This window comes from Sander lucioperca, chromosome 19, assembly GCF_008315115.2.
Source record: "Sander lucioperca isolate FBNREF2018 chromosome 19, SLUC_FBN_1.2, whole genome shotgun sequence".
Lineage (NCBI taxonomy): Eukaryota > Metazoa > Chordata > Actinopteri > Perciformes > Percidae > Sander > Sander lucioperca.
The window spans coordinates 29,285,207-29,307,916 of NC_050191.1; the positions used below are offsets into that span (position 1 = coordinate 29,285,207).

Here is a 22,710-nt window from a genome sequence, read left to right on the forward strand (position 1 = left end):
ACGTTAGTTAATAGTTCAAAATGGGCTCCGACTCCACCAAATGCAACAGCAAAATCCTAATTTTACATGAATGAATGAGTAATAATAATATAAAGATATGATATATAATAGTATAACAGTCACAGGGAAATGTGTTTAATACTTTAACTACATGTTCCTGATTATAAGTACACTAAAATCAGCAGGACATTTTTTTTTTTTTACAACTTTATTGAAAAAAAACATGTTTCAAAATGTTTGTTTTATTATTATTATAACTAGTTCTATTTTTTATATTTCTTATACTTTATGTATATTTTTTTTCCTATTTCTACTTGATGTGTATTTGTATTATTCTGATGTGTGTACATTTTTGTCTTTTGAGCTGCTGTAGCGCAGAAATTTCCCCAGTGTGGGATTAATAAAGTCTATCTTATCTTATCTTATCTTATGAATAAAAAATATAAAATTACAATATAAGACAAAACAAAATACATTTATCTTCTAAAAGTTCACCATACAGTATGACTTTTTTTTTAGTGTCTATAAGTTTGAAAAAACTTAATATATTTCTTGAATTCACATTAAAAAGCAGTAAAATTGGGGTTACTTTTACTTTGGTAAAAGATAACCGGATGTAAATGAAAGTGAGCAGCCCGTGGGAAGCGGTTTGAGAAACCCCGTACATGCAGGCCAGAATCAGAGATCGCGACGTTACGTCGTCGCCATTTTGTTTCACCGGGAGTAAAGAAATCAACCTGAAAAGCACCGGGCGTGAATATTTTCCTTTATTTGGAGCACCTTCAACACGGCGGATAAGCACCGTGCACCCAAGTTTAGATTCGCATGGTATGTACACACCGAGCTGTCGGTATACTACGGAAACACGCTGTGTTTTGTTGTTGAGTTAGCAGCCAGTGTGAGCTAGCTAGCTACATAGCAGCTAGTTTACACGGCTAGCCGGCATTTTGAAAAATGGGCCCGCTTTGACTAAAAGGTTATAAAATATGTGGTATACATGGAGAATGAGCACCAAAATTCAAAACTGTAAAAAAATGTCAGTATGGATTAAGGTCTGACGTTTATTTTTTTAACTACGCCATCATTCAGTTTTGCGTCTATCTACACGCGTACGGCGGAGACCGCGGCCTGTGCTCTGCACGAGCCGCTAGCCGACGTTAGCTAACAGAGGCGTGGTGGAGGTTTGGAAAAACGAGCTGCATTTAACGTTAGCCGAAGATTATGAACCCTATGTTTATTATTTTGTTTAGCTGTCAGGGTAATGCGAACTGCATTTGCCCTACTCAGTGATCGTCGGACCTTAAAGTTAACGTGTTTTAGGTTTCGGACTGTGCGCGTGTAACGTTACAGACCACACGTTTACTCACATTAACGTTACATCCCTGTTTACATTACAGTTACTATATAGAGGTTATGATGTATCCCCATACATGTATTTACATTTCTGCATTATTTAAGGCCTTAGCTTACCGTCTTTATTCATTTTCTTTTTGTACATTTTTAATGAGCGTCATTGAATGGAGCCTAATATCATTAAACATGAATATGAAATTAACAAATACAGAAAACAAATGTAAACAAACACTAACTGTTCACTGCGAATGTTAAACGTCGGCTTGTGTAATTGTTGTGCATATAACAATGAATAAACACTCCACTCAGGTAACGTTAACTGTTAAGTTTGTGAACGGTGTCCAGACTTGAACGATGGCGCCAAACCTGTCCAGCTAACTTGTTATTGTTGTTGCTCTTGTAACTACTACTGTTGTTGGGTAACTCTGCTATAATCTCATCGCACAGATGTCTGGAGACATGGCCACAGATCATGTAAACGGGAATGGTACGGAGGAACCAATGGACACTACCACAGAGGCAGAGGTGACCCGCTCAGAACACTTCCCAGCTTTACTGGAGGCTGGTTTACCTCAAAATGTTGCTGAGAAGCTGGATGAACTCTACGTAGCAGGTAAGCAGACGTTGAATCTATATGGGGCGGCAGTTCTGCCATTTGTCTCTTGTGTTCATACAAATGTAAGGCGTCACCACAATGTTGAGCTGCAGAGTAGCCGTGGAAGTCTACCTTTTGTTCCCCTTTAAAGGATGAGGCTGGTTTTTTTTCTGTATTTTCGTATGCCAACAAATCCCATGAAAAGACCAGAACCAACGATGATTTGATTCAACTTTTAAGTTTGTATCTCTGTGGATTAGATTCAGCTTTTATTGTCATTGTGAAGAGTACAAGTACAAAGACAACTCTGCATTGTTATAAGAGCAGAATAAATATGGCTATGTAATATGAACAATGTATGAACAATATGTGCAATGTAGTAGCAGTGACATTATACTAGTAGTAAGAATAATATAGATATAATATTAACCTATGTATCTAAAGCGGGATGTATCGTATTCCTCTCTAAGCTATATTGTTTTACAAAAGCTACTTAAACACACCAATGGACACACACACACACACTGTGGGTTGTTTGATATAGCCCCACAAATATACTCACCAGAGCCCCAAAAGTGTATTAATACTGCTAAAAATAGGCCACAACAAATGCCCCACAAATATACTCACCGGAGCCCCAAACTGCTAAAAATAGGCCACAACAAATGCACCATTTCCTCTTGTCTTGATCATTAGTCATACTTGTAACATGTTTAAGATTTACATCCTTGCTATAGAATATCACCGGAGTTGTCCTTTTTGATATTGATTGCTTAAAACAACGGTGACTTGGGAAATTAATCGACATTCACTCGTCATCAGTGCCTGGCTGAATGAGGGTGTAGTTAAACTAATCATTTGAGCAGCAGGATATCAAAGATGTTTGCAAACAAAGGAGGATTCTTACTTCTGGTTTGGCGTGCTTCCTGTCTAATATTAAGTTACCTCACATTTAGCCCTCCTGTTGTCCTCGGGTCAAATTTGACCCATTTTCAAAAAGTCTCTATCAGAAATTTGGGTTTCTTTCAACAAATTGTCCCAAAAAAAATGAACGTGGATGGTTCCATACAGTGCTCTTTAGTGTAAAATAAATGATCAGTTCAATACTTTCAATTAATTTGGGTATTTTATAGCATTTGAAAAAAAATTGATAGGTTGAAAAAGTGACAAATGCTTCAAAAACGTGGGAAAAAAACAACAAACTTCTAAAATAAATCGACAGACGTCAAAGTGACGAACTTAGAAAAAAGTAAAACCCTTCAAAAACTTGATTTATAAAAACGTTTAACAAAAAAAAATTGACAGACGTCGGAAAAAGCCACACAAAAAAGGTTTTGATTTTGACCCAGAATGACGAAAAGCCGCGTGGTCGACGGGAAGACGACACAAGGGTTAAACCTCTCTGTAGATGAAATCACGAAACGGCCAGTTGTTGCGGAAGTCCATAAAATATTTACTATTTTTGTGTGTCACAGAAGACCCTTTTCTTTGCTGCAAATCAATACGTTGCTACCCGTCTTATGGCTGTTACACGCCGACCGTCGGCAGTAAAGCCAGTCGGACTGATCAGTCGGGTCCCCGAGGTCCAAGAAAATGCCTCAAAACACACTGAGGCGACTCCGACTTGAGCGTACGCTCTGGCCGTGCGCGAGACGTAATACGTCTCCATAGCAGCAGGCGGCGCTGCTCTGTTGTTTCCCAGAAAATGAAAACCGGCAGCTGATTGGACGAACGCATCACGTGGGTCTGGTTTCTCCGGAAATTCAAAGCCAGACTGTCATGGCGGCTCGTTCAGAATACGATCTCATATTGGACTAAAATAGTTCACCGAAACGTGTTTCTGAAAACATTTGAAGAGAGAAATAGGCCGTGCAGTTGCTGAACCTGTCTTCGTTTCAGATCAACAAAGGTCAGTTTAAAAGATTTTTGTCAGATTTTGAGAGGCTCATCTGCTCCCCATTTCCGGGTGAGTCCCGACTGTCCTGTCTCTGACTGAACATGTCAGGTCGGCCAAAATGAAGGCCGACGGCTCCTCCAACGGACGACGGCACGAACACACCGAACAGACTCGAGTCACCGACCTCGCCAGACTGTCCAACGGCCGATTATCGGCTCGGTGTGTCAGCGCCCTAACTCTACGTCCACACCACCGCCGACTTGATCTTCTAAAGATACAGGAAGTCATTCATTTTCAATGGAAGCTGCTTCTCTCAGCTGCAAGGAGCGGAAAATCTGTCGGCGTCACGTTTTCTGTGTTTTGAGCGACCATAGCGTCAATCAGAAAGTTGAAAGTAGGTCAACTTTATGGTAATGAGCTATGTTCATGTAGTTCATGTTCATGTAGTTCTATGTAGTTCAGCGGCAACCAATCAGAATATAGACGTCCTTCACGCTGGCTGATTCCAGAGAAACATACGATGTAAACTTTGGTTTACATCGTATGGAACAGACTTGAGTCACCGACCTCGCCAGACTGTCCAACGGCCGATTATCGGCTCGGTGTGTCAGCGCCGTTAAGTACTGCCATGCTGTTAAGATATATTATAGAAACTGGATTGTCTAGGTAAAAGAATGGGTGCTTCCATCAAGACACTGAAGCCATCTGGTGCTACTGTGACATCGGCACTAACAATGGAGCAGCTGTCCACCGGCAGCAGGTGAATTGTCGTCTTTAATCAGGAGCCACGGGGATATTCTTCAGCACGGTTAACGTGACCGGCTATTTAAACATTCGTGGTTGATAGAAAAGCTGTTTTTGAAGTGTTTTTACATGGTTTTGTATTTTTAACACTTAACTGCATCTCTCAGGGTTTTCCAGACCGTTATAAGAGTTAAGGTGCAGCACCCGGGACCAACCTGGACAGTATATTTGTTTTATCGTCATGGCGATAGATTTTTTTAGTTGGAAGAAAATGCCACTTTAAAATGTAACTGTTGTTCTTTCTTTAGTGCTGCCTTTTTTTATATTCAATTCTATGTTCAGTGTGATCTATAAAACAATGTTCAGGGCTTGATATTAACTTTTTGAGGCACTTGTCCTTTGGACAAGTAAATTTACATTTCACTTGTCCATGCACAAAAGTCACTTGTCCGGGTAAAGATTTATCATTTTTTATAATTCTTTTTTTGTGTTTTACTAATACAGAATTCAAACAAACCGTTGAAAGCATCCAAACACTATCAACATTAATAAAATTCAGTAGAAACAAACGTGTCCCAACAATAGATTTCCCCTTCAACAAGAAAAAAGGATCTCCAGACTCCTTAATACCATACCACCAACATGGTAATGATTTCCTTTCAATATTTTTTTAATCCAACAAGCAGTTTGTTGTATTTTAGCAGAATATTGAAAGCAGCAGAACTGAGAACCCTTTAATATCTCGTTTATTTATCGCGAGTTATATCGTTATCGCGCTATTCGACAAAGTTATCGCATATCTTCCTCATACCGTGCAGCCGTGATAAACAGGCGAGTAACAGAAACGGTGCAACAACAAAAAAGACGTAACAGTGTAAATGATGTGACTGAAAAGGATTTTGTTAAAACATGGAGAGAAGAATAGTGCTTCTTTAATTTGACATAAGAATCTAAATGTGTGCTCTTTTAAGACGTAAGTGATTCTGAAAAGACACAAATTGTACGGGGGAAATTGCTTTTTTTTTTTTGGGTGAAAAATGTAATATTTTCTTCAGGAAGAACGCCTAAACCCCCCTTCGCCAAACACACACACACACACACACGTCTTCCACAGAGAGGGAAAACACTGCCGTCTTTAGAAGTGAATCGAGGAAATTAAAAATCAACACCTTTTTCACATTTTTTCTACACATTTTTGATGCTTTTTTTTTAAACGTTTTTGGCAGGTTTTAAAACCTTGTTAGTGCCTTGTTGTTTGACGCTTTCTTTCACAGCTTTATTCTACTGTTTTCTAGGCTTTCAGCAAGGGATCGACCAATATGGATTTTTTTTTTAGTGCAGATGGCGATACTGCATTTTAAAAAAAAATTTCCCCATCAGCCTTAGCCGATGACCGATACGGGCTGCTGATTTTCTTGAGCCGATATTTGGAGCCGATGCTGCTTTTGCTCCCTCAGTTTACATCATAAAAATGTAAACCCTGCCACGCTGGATTTGTTTTTGGAATCTGCTCTGCCATTTCTTTAAAAATAATAAACAAAAACACAGATCAGTGTCTCTTCTGAATCCAAATTATGTGAGCAATGTGCATCATATGGATGGGTGCACTTCATGTGGTTAACTGTGCAAGGGTGAAAGGCTTTCATCAACATCTACAACACAGCCTTGATGATGCATTGCTTGCTGACATATTATAAGACAGATATAATCAGGTCATCACATTTAAATAATTTAAGAAAACGATAAACCTGGAAAGTAGCCATTGAAATAAAGTGCTTGATTTGTAATTTAAGACTGCCATGGTGCTAGCGGGGGAGGGGCAGTGTATGGTCTGCATGTGAACTGCAACGTCTGCAGCAACACAGAGCTGCCTGTGGACGCCTGTCTGTAAATAATGCCGGGAAAAAACTACCGGCGAACGCAGCAGCCGCGTATCAGCCGATACACGTAAAAACGCGAATAATCTATCACTACTTTCAATGCCTTTAGTCACTTTTTTTCAATGTTTTTTTGCAGATTTTGTCATTTTAGTCAACATTCTTTGTCATTTTTTAAAAACATTTTAATTGCAAAGAGCGCTGCGTTGAACCATCCATGGTTCAACGCTTTGTGATAGTAAACTGAATATTTTTGAGATTTGGACAAAACAAGACATGTGAGGACGTCCTCTTAGGCTTTGGGAAACACTGATCAACATTTTTCACCATGTTTTGACATTTTAGAGATCAAACAACTAATCGAGAATCGAGGGCTGCACAGTATGAGGGAAAATATGCGATAACGTTATTACTTTAACAGATATTGGAGTGTACTCAGTTCTGTTGCTTTCAGTATTCTTTTAAAATACAACAAATTGCTTGTTGAATTTAAAACAAAATCATGTCTAACATTCTTTTATTGAACATTGAATTGACATTGACAGGCACTACTAAAAAGTGACAGTTACACTTTAAAGTGCAATTTTCTACTGATATTCTTTCAACTAACACAAACAGATCGTGTGTCTATCGCGATATGTTGCCACCTTTCGCGGTAGGGTTGAACGATTAATTGCATTTTTGATAATATCGCGATATGTTAAAACACGATTTCCTAATCGCAAAGGCTGCGATTTGGTCACATGACTCGCGAGAGCAAATCAGTCTGCACTCCGTAGAGAAAGCATCAACTAGCACGCTAACGCTACGTCGTACCTTGAGCTGATTTCTGTCATTCAAACAACTCTGAGTTGTAGTTTAAAACTTTTACAGCCATTTTAATAAAATGAAGGGTTTTATTCGGGCTTGAGTCCATACGTGCAGTTAATGGATACAGACACGCAGAACTGAAGGCTCGGTTGGCAACGATTAGCTCTGATTAGCGGTTAGCTCCGGTTAGCGGTTAGCTCCGTTATAAAGATATGGAGTGGAGGAGCTGCCACTGAGAGGGGTAACAACCAGACTGATAAATGACGTTCGGGGAGCTTTCACAGCAGCGTGGCCGCGGTGTTTCAACAGTTTTATTAGTACAGTTAATCCCACGGCAAGAACACCAGCAACATGCTAACGTAACGATAGCCTCTCTGAACAAGAACACCAGCAACTAGCTAACGCAACGATAGCCTCTCTGAGCAAGTGCACACGGCAGCACGCAACTTCACGAGGGGGAGGGGCTGGAGGCAGCTCCTCTCTGTGCACTGTAAAAAATTACACGTGTGTGTGTGTATAGATATATACTATATTTTTACTTATTTAACTGTCTAGTGTGTAATTGTGTGTTCATACTATACATTATTATATTATTCTTTTGTTGAATAATACAGAAGACAAAGAGCTTAAAAAAAATAATCGAATATCGAATCGTAATCGCAATATTTGGGGGGAAAAATCGCAATTAGATTATTTTCAAAAATCGTTCAGCCCTATTTCGCGGTATATGTTTTGCGCCAGTTGATATTGCAGTGACGATTTAAAAAAAAAAAAAAAAGCCGATATATTGTGCAGCCCTACTCAGATCTAATCATTGTAGTCGGATTTGTCTTTTATGCTTTTTGAGTGTTAATTATTTATGATCTGCTGTAGCTTTTCCAACGTTTTAGACACAGATATGGTGATAATAATGGTCCAGAATAGGGCCGGGCGAAATATCACGATATATTTGACCAAATACCTCGTTATCAATACCGCAGCGATGTTGTAGTGTTGACTATTGGTGCTTTCACAAAATATTTACACAATGAGATTTTTGATCACTAATCATCAGTAATGTGGATATAATGTCTAAGTGGGTAAAGGGAAATAATAGAACAGTTACAACAGTCTGGTAAGTTCAGAAAATGACGTAACTTTACTCTAACGCAGCCTTTAAAACCAGGGAAAGACACCACTTATGTCATATTATGATATCCAAAATCTAAGATATCTAGTCTCATATCAGGATATCGATATAATATCGATCTATTGCCCAGTTCTAGTCCAGAACAATGTCTAAATGCATTTTTTATTTTGAAAAATATCAAATGTTCTTGAGGGAGGACTAGGGTAACCTGACTCCAGATGGATTGCTTCCCATTTGCTCGGCATATCCATCTGGGAACTTTCCGTTGGAGAACTTTTGGGAAGGGGTGAAAATACTGGTTAGCTGATTGGATAAACCATCCGTCTGTCACCACCTATGTTGGTGATAGACGTGCCAAATCAACCAATCAGATCAACGATATATCAAACTCTTGCCGAAACCAGTCGGGAGAAGAGCAAACGCATCTTTTCCTCCGAGAAAAGCCTCCAGTGCTGTTTTTTTTTTTTGCTCTTCTTTCAATGAAGGAATACTTTCTAATTTGGATAAAACTTGCGCGGTAGCTACGCTCATCTCATCCGTGGAAGCCGCCAGTCGCTTCTCGTTGCGTCACACCTAAACCGGCTCCAAACCAACGCTGATTGGTCGGTCGTTTGGTGAACGGCTCCAAATCTTCTCTGTCTGAAGATGCCGGACTGATCTGCGAGTGGAAAACTGGAGCTCGTGAGATCAGGACGGTCTCACCAGGCTAGGACTAGGGGGTCCTCCCTCAAGAACATTTGATCCGCCAGATATGTCATAAGCCTCCCACTAACCCAGGGAAAACACTGCCTCTGTGAATTGTCTCAGTTTAACTCTCCCTCGACTTGAGTCTTGAGGATATTGATTGTATTGCAACACGTTAGCATGCGTAATAATGAACCTTGGACGCAATCGGGGCATTGTGCTTTCAGATTTTATTTTCTTTAGGTCCTTCTGGTGCAGATCAGTGTTGTTATTAAGCCTCTATTGTGCAACTGCTTCATGACTCACGTGTCCTTTTGTTTCTCAGTGCTAACCTGTCCAGATGATTGTGTCTTTATCTCCCTTTTTACACCGTATTTACAATGTTTTTGTTGTTGTTGTTGTGCTCATCAGGCCTGGTAGCACACAGTGACCTAGACGAAAGGGCTCTTGAAGCTTTGAAAGAATTCAACGAGGACGGAGCCCTGCAAGTGCTGCTCCAGTTCAAAGAGAGTGATCTGTCACATGTGCAAGTAAGTTTAATCATCTGAAAGACAAACAGGTCTTTGTTAAAATGTTGTTGTTTTTTTTGTTTTGTTTTTAGAACCATCTATGTTGTGCAGGGTTCAATGTTAAGGTATTTTTTTTTTTTTTTTTTTGTCACTTGTCTGTTTGGGCTAGCAAAAAAAAATGTATACTGGTCTGAAGTCAGTTTTTTCTGCCCCCCCCCCCCCCCAATACAAATTTAATTTTTTTTCTTGAGGGGAAAAAAGTTTGGAGAAAGTGTCAAAATATCAAAAAATGCTAAAAAAAAAAAAAAAAAAAAAAAAAAAATTAGAAAAAGCTGAAATAAAAGTCAAACGTTGAAAGTACCAAAAGTGTAAAAAAAAATAATAATAAAAAAAAAAAATGTCAAAGGCATCAAACGCAATTCTTGATTGGCCAACGGCACATTTAAATAAAATGATTTATAATAGAATGACGCCCAAACGGGCGACTGTGCTATATTAACACTGGCCCCGGGCCATCGGGCAACCCTTATTTTGAACCCTGTTGTGTAGGGCTGTCCTCCACTAAAGAAATTCTTAGTCGACTAACACTTATACGTTTTTGTCGATTAGTTGATGTAATCGACAGAGCTGTGCTCTTTGAGAGGTGGTTAAGACTAGAAAAGCACAATATAAATGTAGTTAATGAACCATCTGTAAAACTGAGTTTCTCCACAATTAATCCTGCAAAAGCACCACTTTAAATCTTGTGTTTACCAGAAATGTGCTCATAAGGTTCTTGGAAATGAGTAATTAAGCATGAATAAGCATAAAAAATGACTCATCAACTAAAGAAATCTTAGTCAACTAATCGGTCGTTTTGGTCTTAGTCGACTAAGAGGTGGCAGCCCTATTATAGTGTGCTATACCCTTAAAAAGGTAATTTATTTTGTGCCGTTTTCCCCACCGCCATGAAAGTAGGTAGGTAAATAAATATCCACATTTCTAACTTTAGTTCTTTTCTCTTCCAGAACAAAAGTGCCTTTCTCTGTGGGGTGATGAAGACTTACAGGCAGAGGGAGAAACAAGGGACGAAAGTTTCAGACTCCACTAAAGGACCAGATGAGGCCAAAATCAAGGAACTCCTGGACAGAACCAACTACACACTCGATGTAACAACAGGCCAACGAAAGTATGGCGGCCCCCCACCGGAGTCTGTTTACACGGGCGCCCAACCCAACGTTGGAACAGAGGTACACGTTGTTACGTAAATCAAACTGGCAGCCAGGGTTCAAAACTGAACCTGTTCTTTGACTGGAAGCAGATCGTTTTCATCTGGTCTTATTGCTCAACCAAGATACACAATAGTATCAGAATGTTACACTTTAAGACGTTAAGCAGTGCGGACATCTGGGATGTTAACCGCATATGACTTCAAATGATGAAGTTCCTTTTGATAGACCTTGTAAACAATGTTTTACTGTGGACTTGGGAACTGCATAAGTTAGTACAAAGGTGATTGTTTCACAACAACAACTTAATATTGCATCTAGTCTAGATTTTTGAAAATAATATAATTGCGATTCGATATTCGATTATTTTTTTACGCTCTTTGTCTTCTGTATTATTCAACAAAGACAAACAATAAATCATTTTATAGTATGAACAACAAACAATTACACACTAGACAGTTAAATAAGTAAAAATATAGTATATATCTATACACACACACACACACACACACCAGTGTATTTTTTTACAGTGCACAGAGAGGAGCTGCCTCCAGCCCCTCCCCCTCGTGAAGTTGCGTGCTGCCGTGTGCACTTGTTCAGAGAGGCTATCGTTACGTTAGCATGTTGCTGGTGTTCTTGTTCAGAGAGGCTATCGTTACGTTAGCATGTTGCTGGTGTTCTTGTTCAGAGAGGCTATCGTTACGTTAGCATGTTGCTGGTGTTCTTGTTCAGAGAGGCTATCGTTACGTTAGCATGTTGCTGGTGTTCTTGCCGTGGGATTAACTGTACTAATAAAACTGTTGAAACACCGCGGCCGCGCTGCTGTGAAAGCTCCCCGAACGTCATTTATCAGTCTGATTGTTACCCCTCTCAGTGGCAGCTCCTCCACTCATATCTTTATAACGGAGCTAACCGCTAATCAGAGCTAATCGTTGCTAACCGAGCCTTCAGTTCTGTGTTCCTGTATCCATTAACTGCACGTATGGACTCAAGCCCGAATAAAACCCTTAATTTTATTAAAATGGCTGTAAAAGTTTTAAACTACAACTCCGAGTTGTTTGAATGACAGAAATCAGCTCCAGGTACGGCGTAGCGTTAGCGTGCTAGTTGATGCTTTCTCTGCAGAGTGCAGACTGATTTGCTCTCGCGAGTCACGTGACCAAATCGCAGCCTTTGCGATTAGGAAATCGTGTTTTAACATATCGCGATATTATCGCAGATGCAATTAATCGTTCAGCCCTAATCTAGTCTATACAGACTGTTTGAATGAAAGGTTAGTTGGACTTTGCATTGATCTAAAGTCAACTATGAACTTTCGCTTGCTTGCTTGTCAGCTTTTAAAGGTGCTCTAAGTGATGTTGGGTGACGTTACTTCTTGTTGACATTCGAAGTATTGTCAAACACAATGAGGGCTAGCTCACACCTCCCTCCTCCTCATCCCCTCCCCTCGCTTCCGTGCACTAACCCTCCCCACCCCCAACCCCAAATCCTTCTTGTCGGTTATTGGCTGGAACACTGTTTGTTATGTTTGGTGGTGCAGGTTGGTGCTGTTTATTTTGGTTGGCGTTTGTGGAGCCTGGGCTGTCTACAGAGACCGTGTTTTTTTACAGTGTGTTCAGGGGACAGGCAGCTGTCGTACGTGACAAAAAATGTTGTAGCCTAAAAAACGCGTCACATCGCTTATAGCACCTTTTTAAGTGGCTAAAATGTATAAGAAGCCACTAGATTTTATACCCGCAGATGTGTTAAAAACGAAGAAATTGCAATGCCTACAGTTATTATTTTAATTTAAAGGAAACAAATTCACTATGATCACATTCTTATGAATGCTATTCTCATTAAAAGCTTAATTTCTTTCTGCGTCATATAAAGAGAGGTAGGGGAGTCTGTAAATGTGATGTGTGAATATTTCATGTTTCTTTTCCCTCCTAGATTTTTGTCGGGAAGATTCCCCGCGACTTGTTTGAAGACGAGCTGGTTCCCCTCTTTGAGAAGGCTGGACCTATCTGGGACCTGAGGTTAATGATGGACCCACTCAGTGGCCTGAACAGGGGCTACGCCTTCGTCACGTTCTGCACTAAAGAAGCCGCCCAGGAGGCTGTGAAGCTGGTGAGTTTGTCAGGAATGCACCTTTCAGCAGAACAGTCTTCTCTTCTGGGAAACAGAAGTTGAAACAGGAGTCAAGTTGGGAAACTAGTTTCTATTTTGCAGCCGAGCAACTTGTGTGTGTGCATAAAAAGTTCCTGCATACTCCACTAACCATAATCTAGAAGCCTGAAAATGACAACTGTTAAACAAGCAGAGCATAAACTTAAGTACAAATGCTAATCTCAGTTTTACCGTCCAGAGTCTGGCTGTGTCCGACTCTCCCGGTTATCTGTGCTGACCGTAGTATTTAAATATTAATACTACTTCTTTTTTTTTTAAGCAGTTTTGTTGATTTGAGGTTTAATTTACTCAAGCATAATAGACATGTTTGTTTGTCGAATTGTCAGAAATAAGCCTTCCAAAAAGCTCATTCAGAGTCAGGAAAAACCTTGATATATGGTTGACATGTTTTCTTTTTTCTTTTCGTTTTCATTCACAGTGCAATAATCATGAGATCCGCCCTGGAAAGCACATTGGGGTGTGTATATCTGTAGCCAACAACAGGCTATTCGTTGGATCCATTCCCAAAAGTAAAACAAAGGAGCAGATTGTTGAAGAGTTTGGTAAAGTCACAGGTAAAAACATCTAATCTGGTGTGTTTTTATGCATTCATGTAATTGTGTTCTGCAATGCCGCGCCGCTGCTGCAGTTTTTAAATTCCAAAAATCTCTCCTTATTTCTGTCTACTTACAGAGGGCCTCAGTGATGTCATACTGTACCATCAACCCGACGACAAAAAGAAGAACCGAGGCTTCTGCTTCCTGGAGTACGAAGACCACAAAACGGCCGCTCAGGCTCGCCGCCGGCTAATGAGCGGCAAGGTGAAGGTTTGGGGCAACGTGGTGACGGTGGAGTGGGCCGATCCGATCGAAGATCCCGACCCAGAAGTCATGGCAAAGGTGAGCTTCAATGAGTGTGGCGCTGTGTCAGGCCCCTGCAGGGCCATGAAATGTAAATGGATTGTCAGATAAACGATTCACACACACATTCGTACACTGTGGCCGAGGCTGAGGGACTGCAGGGCAACCACCAACCTTCCTATTGGTAGGAGACCGCTCTACACCTGAGCCACAGCCGCCCCTGTCAAGACATGTATAGTTTATTGACATGATTTTATTTAATCAGAAAAAGTTAAATATATTTGACTGTTATTGCATGTCTCATGTAGTCTTTTTCACATACAATTTGGCTCGCATAAAGCCCTAGAAAAGTCAGCAAAAGGTTCCTTATTCATCATAGAATTTAGCAAAAAACAATGCATTCTGTGGCCGGGTTAGCTCAGCTGGTAGAGCAGGCGCACATATGTAGGGGTTTGCTCCTCGACGCAGCGGCTTCGACTCCGACCTGCGGCCCTTTGCTGCGTGTCATTCCCCCTCTCTCTCCCCTTTCATGTCTTCAGCTGTCCTTGTATATATTTTTAAATATTGCTAGTGTATTATTCTATTATTATTTCATGTATATTTTTTCCTATTTAATGTTTACTCTTGTTTACTAATGTTGTACACTCTACTTGTGCTGTGTGTCTGAAATTTTGCTGCTGCAACAATGTTATTTCCCTTCTTTTTTTTTTTTGGGATCAATAAAAAATCTTATCTATCTGTCCTGTGAAAATAAAGGCCTAAAAATAACCAAAAAAATTATCTTTAAAAAAAAAAATTAACTGCATTCTGATTACATGTTCAAAAGTATTTATGGTAAACCTAAATTGATTTGCAAGGGGCCGGATTTGGAGCGCGGTCCTTGAGTTTGACATGTGCTAAATGATAGTTAACGAACGAAGTTAACTTGAAAGTAGGAATGGTATTTGCCTTCTCTGGAAACGTCACTTGGAAAGGGGATTTATTTAGCACAACTCAGCTACAAGGCAATTCAAAGTGCATTACGTAAAACATTGAAGAGCATTTAGAAACATTTTGTTAAAAAGAACAATTGTTTTGGCATAAAGGAGTACTCGTCCTAAAAATCTAATTATGGCACATATAATTAACTTGTTGGAGGAGAGACGAACATTAGATTTGACCTTCTTTCTGTCCACTTCGCAGGTGAAGGTTTTATTCGTGAGAAATCTTGCCAATGGGGTCACAGAGGAGATCCTGGAGACGTCCTTCAGTGAGTTTGGAAAACTGGAGCGAGTTAAGAAGCTCAAAGACTACGCCTTCATTCACTTTGAAGAGAGGGACGGTGCAGTGAAGGTATGGATTTTCTGAAGTTGTTATACATTTACGTTTCTCAGCCTGAATGTAAATAATAAGTTATGATTGTCGAACCAAAAGACAATTGGCAGGAATGTTAACATGTCCGACTTGCTGCTTTTTCTCAGGCGTTGGAAGAAATGAATGGGAAGGAGCTGGAGGGAGAGCCGATTGAGATCGTCTTTGCCAAGCCACCGGATCAGAAAAGGAAGGAGCGCAAGCAACAGAGGCAAGCAGCCAAAACACAAATGTAAGAAACGGATCAGAATAAATTTATATATAAATAGTTAATTTCGAACAACACAAAAGAATAAACAAAAAAAAAAAAAAAATACAAGACACAAAATAATAAGCAAAATAAATTAATACTCTTAAATAAAAACTCTTGTCTGTCCGAAAGCAAGTAGGAGGAAGCTAATTGCTTTTTGGCTCCTAACCTTTTTAGAAACTTACATACCCCTTTACATCTTTTGATTACAAAAATAGTTAAATGTCCAAATGTAAAAACTGTTTCTAAATCAAATACAACTAAGCCACGCAGCCAATGGACGGGACGCAGCGCTCCACAAAATAAACAAAATATTGTAAACTTGTCGCAACACCTTCGATATATTATTGCACAACGTGATATCGCGATAACGATAGTTGATATATCATGCACCCTAAAAAATAGTTAAATGTAAAAAGTGTTTTCAGTCAATCGTTTCTCAATATGCAACCATACAACCCTATAACTAGGGTTGCACCATATTGACAAAATGTGATATTGCGATATCAATTATGAATATTGCGATATTAATTTTGATATTTTTAAACCTATGTAAAATTACAAAAGTTACGGGAAAACTCATCAATACAACACAAGATTTATTTGAACTGACGGTCATATTGGACTGGTCCAACATGAATAAATAAATAAGGACCATGTCTACAGAACAGGACATGTTCTACTGGTTGGACAGTATAAAATATATAAAGAAAGAACAGGACATGTTCTACTGGTTGGACAGCATAAATATATAAATAAATAGAACAGGACACAACTTTTCTTTCTCTTCTCTGATTCGTTCCGTATCTATATCTTCACTCACACTGTCACTCTGTCCAAATATGAACACACGTGGTACGCTCCATAGGGATTGTCACCTAGTGGCTCCGTGTGCTGATGTGCACTAATGTGCAGGTGGCACGGTAACTGGCCAATGAAACATGGATCATTATAGCGTTTCAATCGGACTCTAAATCAAACACAGCTAAGCCCCACAGCCAACAGACGGGACGCAGCGCTCCACAAAATAAACTAAATATTGTATACTTATTGCGATACATTTGATATAATATTGCACAACGCGATAACGATATTGAGTAGATATATCATGCACCCATAAAAAAATAGTTAAACGTCCAAATGTAAAACAATTTTTTCAATCTATCATTTCTCAATATGCAACCATACAACCCTATAACTGATCAATGATCCCGATCCCATCCTCTGATATTGTGCTCATTATTTGGTCGTCTCTATTCTTATTCCTTGTTTTCTTTCACTCTCTTTAAGGTATGATGACTATTACTACTACCCTCCTCCTTCCCACATGCCGCCTCCTGTCAGAGGCCGGGGCAGAGGCGGTAACCGCGGTGGCTATGCCGCGTACCCCCCCGACTACTACGGCTACGAGGACTACTACGACTACTACGGCTATGACTATCACAACTACCGCGGCGGCTACGACGACCCCTACTACGGCTACGACGACTTCCAGGCGCCAAGCCGAGGGCGGGGCGGCAACCGGGGCTCCCGGGGAGGATCCTCACCGGCCAGAGGGCGTGGAGGCGTCGGGGCACCCAGAGGCAGGGCCAACTTCTCCCAGCGGGGCGGGCCCGGACCGGGCCGCGGCGTGCGGGGAGCAAGAGGAGGCGTGCCGCCAAGAGGGCGTGGAGGGGTACGTGGTGCTCGGGGTGGCCGCGGTGGAAATGTAGGAGGAAAGCGCAAAGCTGATGGGTACAACCAGCCAGATTCCAAGCGTCGCCAGACCAATAATCAGAACTGGGGCTCTCAACCCATTGCTCAGCAACCGCTCCAGGGTGGTGATCATTCTGGTAACTATTCCGGTTACAAATCCGACAACCAGGAATTTTATCAGGATTCTTTTGGGCAACAGTGGAAGTAAACCAGTAGGGTTTTGATAACAAAATACGTGTTCATTGTTTTTGTTTTTGTCATTTTATTTAGAGACTTGATCTGATTGGCCCTCTATCCCGTACGGTTGCCTGCATTTTTCCTCAAAATTGGGTGACATCTGGCAAGATATCTTTTTGTACATATTTTAATAATCCGCTTGGACTCGAACCGTAGTCACACTCCCACCTGTTTCTGGCAACTGGTTTTCTTTTTATTTTATTTTTTTTCTTCTTTTTTTAAGATGGTCGTTTTAAAGATTTCCCATACCAACGTTTGGAAAAAATTTTAGATGCAAATATGTGCTCGAGCTGTCTATTTGGCTTATAGCTTTATGTATGTTTTTAGAGATTCTGGTTTCCATGTTTTTAATTAGCTAACAGCAACAAAGCATATGTCTCCTAAACATGTATTTAAAACAAATGAAAATACAATTTGTATTGTCACAAAGTAATGCGTGTCTTGTTATGGAAAAAAAAGAAAAAGAAAAAAAAAAGGACCGGTAGTCCTATTTTTTGGCTTTACATTTTGGCTTGTATTCTTTGCTGTTTGTCTGCTTTAATAAAATACACGCACACGTGTACAAAAACTTCAAATTGTGTTGCAAATTCATGTTTCGGCAAATTCTCTCTTCAAATTGCCTTCAAATTTAAGGCTCCTTGTGGAAGAAAATGGACTTAAGGTTTGCCAATGTTGGCCACATGCTACAGTGTCACCTTGCATGCCATCAAATTCAAAATCACCTACTTCTATAGTCGGCATCTCTCAAGTGCTCTGTATGTGTGGTGACATACTTCATCCTATTGAGTTCCTCTCATGTCCAAAAACATGTTTCACAAATTGGTGTCCTAAATTCACTGTCAGCGCAGCATCAGTCGTAAGCCCTGCCCCCCCTGCGAGTCTGTCACATAAAGTCCTCTTTGTTACTAGTCGGAATAAAAGCACAATTTGATTTATTAACGTAAAAGTGAAGCTTTTCCTTGTCCCAGAAGGATCTACCTATAGCTGTTGAAGGCCTGGATACTAATCTTGCATGTTTATCTAGAGGATTGCTATTGTGAGAGATACTGCCATGCATGACTGGCTTGTAGTGTTTTTGTTCAGTTTGCTTTTATAGTTTACTTAATGGCTGCTCTTTACCTACCCCCCCCCTCTCTTTCTCTCTCTGCCTGTCTGAGCGTGTTCACGACTCACCTGCTGCACCTCAAACCATTTAATTTATGATCCGATCCGGGCCGCTTATTCTGTTTGTCGTCCTCTTTTAAGGCATTGACATGTGCATGTTAAATCGGAGTGCGTGCCAGTCTGTGAGAGTGCTGCGTTGTCTTCTAATGTACGCAAATTCATGTTTTACTTGTTACACAGTTCTCCCTCTTACAGTTATACTGACCGAGTGTGTGTGTGAGAGCGCGAGGGACTCAAAACTGTAGATGTGTGTGTAGATGTAACATGATCCTGTTTGCCATTCTCTAATTGCTTCCTTTTGTTACCTGACTAGCAGGAAAAAGGGGTCGAGGCCGGTCCTGATGTGTCGCTATGAAGACTGACCAGCGTATGGCGTTGCACGCTGCAGGCTGCCAGTGGAAGGAATGGTAAGGTCAACTGACTCAGTGGTCCAATGGCATTCCCGCCTTTATTTTATTTTCATTTTTTTAAGGAGAACATCTCCCGAACCTGCCATGTTCAAAGATAATCACAAGAGCCAAACATGGGCTTGCTTTTAAAAAAAGAAAACGTGTTCAAGCCCCCAGCCCGACACCTGAAAATATGCCATTTGAGACTTGCTGAGTAGGAGTTCATGATGGACATCCTCCTGGGAAAGTCTTTGCACTTTTTTTAGTTTAAGTTTTGGAGTGGTTTAGTGAAATTCTATGCTATTTTTGTTGTTTTCTTTGAGCTGATTAGTGCAGTTCAGACCAAAGATTTGCGATGAGAGGATTAACTACTGCACCTACTTGCACTGCGCCAATCTGCAGCGATGTGAAACCTGTCAGCTAACACCAATAAGACAGGATGCTGTATCTCCATAGCAAACCAGGTTTTTTTGCAGCTGGATATCATGTGTAGCGTCTTAAAAAAAAAAAAATATATATATATATATATATATATATATATATGAATGACCGTGATGGTGAGATTCTTGATCCAGTTGCATTTCTAGCAGCGATGAAACGGCTTTGTTCTAACGCCGCTCCCTCTCTTCAGTTCCTCGTTCGCTCCACGACGTACCAATCGCTCGCAGGCGCTCGTTAAGTCTCCGTTTAAAACTCTGCAATTTCAACCACATAACTGACACATAACTGTAACAGAAATAAAATGGATTATGGATGATTTTATTACTATAGTTTATAGCTGACTCCACCAGCTGACTTCTCTATTGGCTGTTGAAACAGGAGACGTCTCTTACGTTCTAAAACCAGCCTCTGGAGACTCCACCAGCTGACTTATCTATTGGCTGTTGAAACAGGAAATGTCTTACGTTCTAAAACCAGCCTCTGGAGACTCCACCAGCTGAGTCACAGCGACGCCATCGGCTCTTTTGAGTCAAGCTGAGACGGGCCGATCCAGACCGACCGCTGCAACTTTTCTTGAAACGTTCTAAAACTGGTTTTGTCTCGTCGCAAGTCTTTGGTCTGAACTGGACTTAAAAGTACATCTTTACGATGGACTATATGTGATGATCTACGATTATCGGAGATGGTGTTGAGGTGCGATCACCTTCTCTCGAAGGTCGGGCATTCCAGGAAAAGGGTTCTATAAGAACTTGCACCACCATGGGTCCGTTAACTACCTCCGTTTCGAGGACTCGCCTGCTCTGCCCCCTTTTGTACTCAAGGAAACTGAGGCACTTTCACTCCTCCACCTCAGAGATATGCACAGGCAGCAACAACATAGCAATTGATGAATTTTAGCTCTTAGTTGAGGCTACATCTACACTACTACGTTTTGCTTGAGAAACTAATATCTCTTGCCACGTTAAAGAGGATGCGTTTGTCTCTCTCCCTCCATATTGTAGCATTACTATATCAAAATAATGTCATATTCCACTTTGTATCTTTTCTTCCCTTCTGCAAAATATACATTTGTTGGTACACTAACAGTAGACGGACTTGTAAATACAGATAAGTATGATATTTGTATCTTGTAATCATAATTTTCTTGATGTTATATTGGGGAACTTGTGTTTGGTTGGACTGAAAACCAGCACAGTTAAGTTAGGTAGCTTAAATACCTTTCGGTTACAGTTCTGTCTCTCTCTGACTGTCTTTCTGACTCTCTTTGACTGTCTCTCTGACTGTCTGTCTCTAATGCATCCGTCAGTCTTAGCGCTTAGGTAGCTTACATACCTTTCAGTTACAGTTCTGACTGTCTCTCTGTCTCTCTCTGTCTGTCTTTGTCTCAAAACACCACTTATAAAAAATAAAAACGTAGTATGCTAGATGTAGCCTCAGAGATATACACAGGCAACAACGACGGAGCACATAATGACTTTCAGCTCTCAGTTGAGACTTGACGTTGGCTGCAGCTACTGTAGCTCCTCTGAAAATGAGCCTGAAGAAGCCTTGCTGTCTTGATAAATGAGTGATAATGTAGTTTACAGACAGAAAGTAGTTTTTCTGTTGTAAAATCATAAATGCCTGGAAACCACAGTCATCCTTTGTCTTCCAAGATGGGGAAAAACTGTCTTATGTTTCTGTTTGTACCCATCGATGCAAGGGTGTCTGCAAAGTGATGTTTGTTCTGCACACGCATCTGAGATGTCAGTGGTCATTCATGGATGACCACTGACATCCAATGATGCAACTTTATTTACATAGGCTCTCTTAAAGGGTAACTTGTTTTTTTTCAACCTGGATCCTATGTTCCTATGTGTTTGTGTCTAAGTGACTGATGGGAACAATAATCTTCGACATTGGTCCAGTATTAAGAGAGATCGCTGCAGTTGGCAGCGGAGAAACAAGCTACAATGTAAGTTAATAGGACAATTGTGCAGCTTGTATTTACCTTCACAAAAGTGCAGGTTTTGCCGCTGACAGGCTCAGATTAATATTCTAAGTGTCTGACAACATTATGAGAAGGATTTCTAAGGAGGTCGACCTTTCTGTTAAAGAGCAAGATCCTTTTATTAAACATAAAAACATCCGTGAAATTGCGTTCGCTAAACCCACCAGACTCCATGTAAATAAGCAGTAATTTTAGCATCGTAAAGTACACTTCATTCAAAGTCGACAGAAACAAAATAAAACTATGAAAAGCAGTTTTGGGTTGTCTTTCCACTTTTCCAACCATCACAACTCTAGTTTTGGTTGAAATAAACACACAGTTTACCGATTTACATGTGAAAATATGTTGGCTCTATACACGCTAGAAGTACTGTTTTTTTTAAATGGAGTCTGGTGGGTTTAACGCTAGCGTCTATAGAGCTCTTTCTGGTTGAACGGGAAGGTCTCAAAGAGGTTTTAAAGGTCTATCTCTGTAGGGATCCTTTCATAATGTTGTCAGACACTTAGAATAATAATCTGAGTCTGTCAGCTGCAAAAACAGAACTTTTAGTGGATGCTAACTGACGGTGAACATTTGTCCGATAGGGTTACATTGCAGCATGGTCTGTCACAGTGTTCACACTTAATACTGGACCAGTTTCAAAGATTGTTGTTCCCATCAGTCACTTACACATAGGAACATAGGGTCCAGGTTACCCTTTAAGCAGGTCCTGAAAAGTTAAGGAATCAAAGTAAACCTGATGTGGGAAAAAGTTGTCATTGCAAAAGCACGATTATACATTTCTCATTGTATGTCACTGTAGACTGATTATCATGCCATATATGTGGTTGTGACATATTCTCTGTAGAGTAAACTGGTGTCCATTCATGTCTTTTTCACTATCAGTGTACACATTATAATGGAAATCAAAATGTTAAGAACTTAAAGGAGCAAATCCATCCTAATGTACTCGAGCATTGGGGGAAAATAACATTCTTTTGGTGACGTACTTATTTTTGAGCACATTTAGTTTTACAGCCGGTTCGTAATAATTTACCTGCAGAGTGCTGTTAAGAGATAAAGATTCACAAATTATTACCCACACAAGCAGTGTCAGAGATTCCGCCCAAATTAAAAAAACAGCTTGATAAAACACAATCAAGGGGCTAAGGGAATTGTGTGTTGGTGACATTTATGCAGCTTTTTCAGAAGTTTTAAACACTATTTCCGACATTTTTCTGTTTCTTTCAACGTTTTTGTCCTGTTTTCCAACATTTTTGACTTCAATGAAATCACAGCTCGTCAATGAACTTCACGTCGGGCCCTCGATGCCGTTCTCTTTTTCCAGTGTAGCCCTTAGAGAAGTTGAGTTTGACACTCCTGTATTAAGGTCCTGACACA

General features: G+C 40.3%; 1 protein-coding gene across 2 annotated transcripts; it reads left to right on the plus strand.

The window, feature by feature from the left end:
- Positions 1–615: 615 nt before the first annotated feature.
- Positions 616–17,921, plus strand: LOC116045377 (heterogeneous nuclear ribonucleoprotein Q-like). 2 transcript variants are annotated; one of them, XM_031293010.2, is made up of 10 exons: positions 616–828; positions 1,801–1,966; positions 9,501–9,619; positions 10,606–10,827; positions 12,739–12,915; positions 13,394–13,529; positions 13,648–13,853; positions 14,997–15,146; positions 15,275–15,396; positions 16,705–17,921. In XM_031293010.2, exons 1-10 carry the CDS (start codon positions 826–828, stop codon positions 17,315–17,317), a joined length of 1,914 nt encoding a protein of 637 aa, XP_031148870.1. In that variant the 5' UTR covers positions 616–825; the 3' UTR covers positions 17,318–17,921. The 2 variants fall into 2 exon arrangements, with proteins under 2 accessions (XP_031148870.1, XP_031148871.1); XM_031293011.2 differs by having other exon boundaries at positions 15,275–15,375.
- The last annotated feature ends 4,789 nt before the right edge of the window (positions 17,922–22,710 follow it).